We start from the raw sequence: 7,500 nt of genomic DNA, 5'->3' as shown, positions 1-7,500 counted from the left end.
TAAATATTATTCAAATCCTTTCCGCTTCCTTTCCATTTTTTTTTCTTTTACAATCTTACGTCCCACCATTCTCATTACTTTCCATCTCTCTTGTTCTGTCTTCAATTTTATTTAATTACATATTTATTTATAAATTTATCTGTTATACACTCAATTACCTACGTATTCACGTATTTGTTATATCTTTTAGTTCATCTATTGACTTATATATCCATTAACTTTTCATCTTTCTTCTGTCTTCTATTTGGTAGTTTCTCTACAATTCTTTTGCTTCTTCTCCATCATTTTGCTCTCTCACTTCACCAATTTCTTGCAACTTGAAGTTTATACCACTTGGGTTCCATCTTCAATTAATTAAATTTTCAATTCCGTTTCTGACACCAGCAGCCTCCTGATTGGGCGAAATGAGGAACCTCTTACGAGTCACCATGAGGTTCACTAGTGCCACCTTCAGCTGCGCAAAGAGTGGCAAGAAGATTCAGGAAATTCCAAGAAGGTCCGAAAAGTTCCATCATCACTTTGACTGGGAAATGTACTATATCAGCTGAATGAAACTGCTTGGAGAAAGTGGCTAGTCCCACTGTCAACATTTTTATTAAGCCCATGAGTTTATCTATTTATTTATTTATTTTGTTCTGTCCAGGGATATCCTTATTTCAGGTGAAAAGAATCGCTTGGAGGAGGCAATTGATAGACAGATAGGTAGACAGGCACAAATGGATAGACCAACATCACATAGAGACCTAAATAAACAGACAAAGAAACCAACAAATAAACAGACAAAAACAGATGAAAAGACTTATACAGAATCCGCATTATTAGTAGAAAGATATAAGCACTCATATACAGACAGACGAACGTGGTAAGAGTGAAAATAATATATAAAAGAAAATAGAAAAGTCTAACTAAACAAAGAAGAAGTTGAACCAGGAAGACTCAAATCTAACTTACATTTCTCGAAGGCATGTGAAATTTAAAGAGCATAGGATTCCAGTGAGCGGGTCGAATAAATTTGTAATTTTTCTTTGAAAAAGAAAAAGAAAAAAGACGTCGAAGAAGAAGAAGAAGAAGAAGAAGAAGAAGAAGAAGAAGAAGAAGAAGAAGAAGAGGAGGAAGAAGAAGAAGAAGAAGAAGAAGAGGAAGAAGAAGAAGAAGAAGAAGAAGAAGAAGACGAAGAATATGACCCAGAAATTACAGTGCTGTTTTGACACTTTAGACATTTTACTTTGTCAGAGGCAGACTCTTAATTAGTGAAATAAATACCACCAGTGAGGAGCTAAAGCTACCTTATCTTGAACCCCTTGCTACAATGATGCACTTCAGAAAGTTTATTCTAGAAGGGCTACACTATTCCATGCAGCATAAGTATAACCAATATAGACTAACGATTACGACCATTTTAATCATCTTCTACGTTAACGTACCTTAAACATTTTATCCTGGCTAACGTCAGGTGATTCTATTCAGTTTGCGAAACAACGCAGTGGCGAAAGGGTTAAATATAGAGAAGAAGATGGAGGAGGAAAATCAGAAAAAAGAAAAAATATATATGAGGAAGAAAGGTATAGAGGGAAAGAATTAGAAGAAAAAGAAAAGAAAATAGGGAGAAGGAAAACGGGAGAAAAAGTAAATAAGAAGATTAAGAGAGAGGAAGAATGGAAGCAAAAGAAGAAAGAGGTGGAAGAGGAGGAAGAACAGGCGGTAGAGTAAGTGGAGAGGAGTATGGGGGTGAGGAGGAGTGAGAGGGTATTGAAAGGCTAGGGAGTAGAAGGAGTGAGGGGGAGATTTGGGATGAGACGTAAGAGGAGAATGAAGTGAAGAGGAGAAAGACAGGGAGAAGAAAGAAGGGAAGAAAATAAACAGAGGATGTGGAGAAGGAGGAGGAGGAGGAGGAGGAATAGGAAGAAGTGAGGTAAGATAAGATTACGGGATATAAGAAGAAAAAAAAAAGGGGGGGGAGAGAAAAAAAGGTTGTTGCCATCCAGAATGTCGACTATACAGGATTTTGAAGAAGAGAAATGTGCGTGGTAGAGCAGAAACATGAGAAATATGGGAAAAAGAGGAGGAGGAAAGTGAGAATGAGTATGAAGATGAGTATGAATATGAGTATGAGGGTCAGTATGTGGATGATTATTAATATGAGGGTTAAGATCATGATTAGAATAAGGCTGATAAATAGGATGGGAGGAAGATTTGTAAGATGAAAAAGATGGAATTAATGATAAGATTAAGGGCAATGATGAGGATGAAGATAAGAATGAGGATAAGAATTTTGATGATGATGAGGAGGAGTATAGGTATGGGAATGTGGATTAGGATGAGAATAAAAATAATTAAGATGAAGATGAGGATAAGGCCAAGAATAAGAATGAGGATGAGAGTGAAGATGTAAAAGAGGAAGAGGATGATGATGATGATGTGGATGATTTCGAAGAGTAGAAAGAGGAAGAGAAAAAAGAGGAGAAATAGCAGCAGGAGAAGGAGGAGGAGGAAGATGGTGATGAAGATGAGGATAAGGAAAAAAAGGAAATGGAAGATATGAACATAATTGTTATCATCACAAGCCACCATTACCATTACTATTATATCTACCATTATCACCATAACCATTACCAACACCATCACTATTATCATTATCATTAATATTATGATCATCATCATAGTCATTACCATTATCATCATTATAATCACCATAATTACTACCACCTCTGCCACCACCACCACAACCACTATCTCAACAAGTTCCACCATCACAACAACCCCACCACAACCACCATCACAACAACCCCACCACAACCACCATCACAACAACCCCACCACAACCACCATCACCTCCATCATCACCACCACTACAACCACCACCACCATAACCCCAACTACCTTAACCTCCACTCCCCCATCACTACCACCAACTCCACTCCCCCATCACTTCCACTCCCCACTCACTACCACCCCTATTCCCACCATTATTACTCTCAGCGCTGCGACAAGCGTAGCCACATCATTAAGTCAAGACGAGGAGGCGAAAGACTTTGAAGCGGCGTAAAAGGGTGTAATGTCCCCACCTATGAAACAAAGTGTCTCAACATTACTAGTTTCCACCTCCTCTCCTGAGACCACAATCCATTTGTTCTCTTCCTTTGAACCATCGACACATATCTCATTTTACGTATGTGTATGAGTACGTGTGTGTGTGTGTGTGTGTGTGTGTGTGTGTGTGTGTGTGTGTGTGTGTGTGTGTAAGAGGCATATAGATAAGTGGGTAGAAAGAGTGGTAGGTGAGTGGTGTTATATTTTATGAGTTTTGTATTTACAAACACAATACCCAAAGGTGAGGAGAAAATTAGCATAAATTCACTCTAAGCGTTATATCTATAAACAATGGACGGGGGCCTGTATCCATTGATGACGAATAACATATTTTGCGGACTTGTAAGCTAAGTAAGATATGGAGATATTTGAGATTGCTGAAGTAAACAATATTGCATATAGCCTTGTAATAACAAATCTTATTGATAAAAGGGAGGAGGAGGAGAAAATTCAATTGATTCACGATTTTAAGATCGCATCCTTTGAGGAGGATCTCAATTATAAAGATAAAGATCATTGAACTAATGAAATCACTACGTCACCGCAAAGCTCACATAATACCTTGCTTGCGTATTCTCTGGGGATTCTTTGAGTGTAAATCAGAAAAGCAAGTTATAATATCTTTGAAGACGATAAAGAAAAATCGTCACAATTTTACTTTACTCTCGATTGAAGACTATAACTGAAGGAAAAGAACTTTAACAGTGAATCATTGAAGACACCGGGCCTACCGACTGAAATTGTGATTGACTGACAAGGAAGTGGAAACAAAGACAATGGTGAGGTGTGTGTGCGTGTGTGTGTGTGTGTGTGTGTGTGTGTGTGTGTGTGTGTGTGTGTGTGTGTGTGTGTGTGTGTGTGTGTGTGTGTGTGTGTGTGTGTGTGTGTGTGTGTGTGTGTGTGTGTGTGTGTGTGTGTGTGTGTGTGTGTGTGTGTGTGTGTGTGTGTGTGTGTGTGTGTGTTTCACTTGGTCTTTGGATCACGTGTTGGACTCGTGATCGACAGCTATTTCCCTCCTGGAAGAGAGCTCAGAGCTCGTAGGTCCGATCTATGGGTAATGCTATGTGTGTGTGTGTGTGTGTGCGCGCGTGGTGAAGTGCTCTGGAATTTTTTGCGGTTCCATAGGATTCTTACGAGAGTTTTTGACTAGGTACGGTGGAATAGAAAGTACCGAGATATGGACATAAGGCGGGAAAAGCTCTTTTTCTCTTCATGAGTGAGGTAGGAATGCACCCTACCTCGACAGTTCAACATATGCATTGAATATGTACTGGGTGGAGTTTTCAGTGTCTTTGTTGATAATGCTGTATTCTTTACGAAATTATTGGAAGCCCTGGTTGCCTGGTTACGTCCCTTGAGTCACTGGACAGGAATACGAGACAAGTGGGACTTCAGATTTCCTAGACCAGGGTAGCCTAGGAAACTAGGGTCGCGCTGGATGAGTCAGCTCAGTCTATTCATATACTCGTATGTCGCGAAAACATTAAAGTATTGGAAAGCTTCACATACCTCGATAGTGTTGTGTGCATCAGCAGTTGGTCATATTAGGACATTTATCGATACACTTTAGTCTTGGTCTACGGCTGTGAGACATGAATGTATTTGACGTTAAGGGTCTTCTCAATGTCTTCGGTGCTAAGTACCATCGAAGAGCAATGGGATTTCGTTGCTATATCAGCTTAAACCAGGGACTGTTTAGTGAGAGTCAATGCTTGAAAGTAACATAATTCGTGAAGGACAAATTTGGCTATATTGGATTTTGAACTCCACCATGTCAAGAGGGATCTCAACAAGTAAAGAACTGAACAAAGTTACCCAAGTATTCGTAAATGATGAGTATTTTAATGAGAAAGAGACTTCACGGCTTAGAAAATACTTTGACTGACGGCACCAGAATAACAACAAAGACTAATCTGATCCTAACCAGACTAAAGTGATTCGCTTATTTTGTAAATCACATATGTCAACATCATATAACCTCAATAAACAAATGATCAAAAGTATAAGAAGAAGAAAGCTGTACCTATTAGATGAAAAGAAAAATATCTAAATTATCGTATATTCTAAAAATAAAAGTTTGACTACAAGCTTTTCTCATGTTATAGTATGACGTCACGAAAACTGACGTCTCATATGTCACCTTCAAAAATGAAGCTCCTAAAATCAATACACGCACATCCCTTAACAAAATATCAAAGATGACATAACATCTATTGTTGACATTCACCCTGCCATAGAAATATTATAAATCCCTTATTATAAAGCCCTTAGAAAGAAACTCCCTTGTCAACCAGCAATCATAGGATCTTCAAAACTAAATTACATAAAAATAGAAAAATAATATTTTAATTCAACGCCGATATAAAGCAAAAATAATTCGTAGAAGCTCTGTAATAAAAAAGGAGCACCACGACCATCCAAAAACGACGACCCTCTGGCACTACCCACGCATGAATATTGGCTTCACCCCCACCCCCACCCCCACCACCACACGTCAGTTTCAAAGCCACCAGCCGTCAGGCTATGTGACCTCTGTGACCTTTCCCGACCTTACTTGACATGTAATACCATGTGATATCTCTCAATATAACTTAACATTTATGTACAACTTGTATCACTGAAAACTCTCTCTAATAAAATCCCATTTGTATCTATACTCATGAAACGTCGTTTAATATACTCAGCATATTAGCTCAATATTCTTTCTTGATAAGGAAATATGTACATATGTACTGTATATACATGTACATATTCATAAACATTATACACACACACACACACACACACACACACACACACACACACACACACACACACATATATATATATATATACATATACATATATATATATATACATATATATATAAATATATATATATATATATAGGTGTGTGTGTGTATGTGTGTGTGTGTGTATACATATGCATATGCGTATGCATATACATATATATATGTATACATATATAATTTATATATATATATATATATATATACATATATACTAAACATATGAATATGTATATACATATACATACTGATAAACACGATCACGAACTTGAGTTAGTGGAATTTTTTTCTCATCAAAATACTATATACATACTTTGTCTTTTGCATGGAGTGCATATTACTCATCTCCACCTACCAATAATATTAGATGAAAAATTTGTTGTAGGTGATTCTAACAAGCTATGCCAAAACTTGTCTCATAATTCTAAACGCCACGCGCAAAAGCTATCTGAAGTGACAGTCTCAAGTAATAACTACAGAAGCTTGAGGTCGCCCTCTTAGTAATACATTTCACGACTCTCCTCTTCGTCCACATCCTCAGCACGCAGACGTAGTAAAGCTGGGTGGAAGGTCTTCCTTGGGAATCACCGGATATTGAGCTGAAGGTGAGTTTTAAACTTCGAAGAGTCTCTCGTCCAAGAACGTTAACGGTTTACCCGCGTCTCAGGGTGTATAAGACTAAGCTTCTGGTCGTCTTTGGTGTCTTCATGTGGTATCAAAGAATTCTTGTGGCCAATTAGTGGGATTGCACCAACACTTTCTTAAATCCTTTCTTCTGTGTCAAATGGATGCTGGATGACCCTTCTTCTTTTAAGTCTCTGATCTGTAATTCTAATGGTTTCTGGCTCGGAGTTAGACCTGGAAATCGCCTGTACAATTCCTGAGAACCTCTAGTATTGCTAACATTGAAACACACTTCAGAAAAATTTAGTAACATCCTTGTGGGAAATTTAAAGAAAATGCAGTGGAAAAGAATGATAAATACATGGTAAATGGTTTAGAAAAATGTAAGAAAAACATTGTTTGAAGTAAATAGGAAAAGTAATATCTCTAATATCAAACAAAATATTTCATAAGATAAAATCAGAGTGACTTAAAACAAAATAAGATTATAGAATAGAAAAATATAAATTGAAAGCGAATTTCTTGAAATACCCTAAACTAAAAGAAAACTTAAGAAAAACGAAATGAAGATATATAAAACGAAACAGATATAGTAAAATTAAATATAACTAACTTATATAAACACAAAAAATGCAACGCCAAAAAACAATGAAAATAACTCAAAACCAATTATGCTAAGTTAAAAATAGAAACCAGATTAAATTTAGATAAAAGAAGAATGGAAATGAATACCAAGATCACATATAACATAAAAAAAACAGAAACATATGTAAATGAAAAAGATATAGAAAATAAGAAATAAAATAGGATGCGAGTAATTTAATCAAATTTGAACCACATATAGTAAATCCGGATAGGGATTACAAAGGCGGAGTATGCCGACAGGAGACCTTTTGGTCCATATCTAGGTCGGATACGAAAAAAATCATAATAATAATAAAATGATAAATTAAAACTATAATAATGTAAATAACAAATAAAATACATAAATGCATAG

The 7,500-nt window shown here is 36.7% G+C and overlaps 1 protein-coding gene across 1 annotated transcript in view; it reads right to left on the bottom strand.

The window, feature by feature from the left end:
- LOC143029064 (uncharacterized) overlaps positions 1–7,500 on the bottom strand; it is a 57,656-nt gene that overhangs the window by 35,292 nt on the left and 14,864 nt on the right. Inside the window, exon 4 of the mRNA XM_076191414.1 lies at positions 6,635–6,794. Within this exon, the coding sequence (XP_076047529.1) occupies positions 6,635–6,794 (160 nt within the window). The remainder of the gene's footprint in view (positions 1–6,634; positions 6,795–7,500) is intronic.

This window comes from Oratosquilla oratoria, chromosome 1, assembly GCF_046742065.1.
Source record: "Oratosquilla oratoria isolate Oo_2021 chromosome 1, ASM4674206v1, whole genome shotgun sequence".
Lineage (NCBI taxonomy): Eukaryota > Metazoa > Arthropoda > Malacostraca > Stomatopoda > Squillidae > Oratosquilla > Oratosquilla oratoria.
Note: the sequence above shows the minus strand (reverse complement) of the source record. Positions and strands in the feature narration are given on the sequence as shown.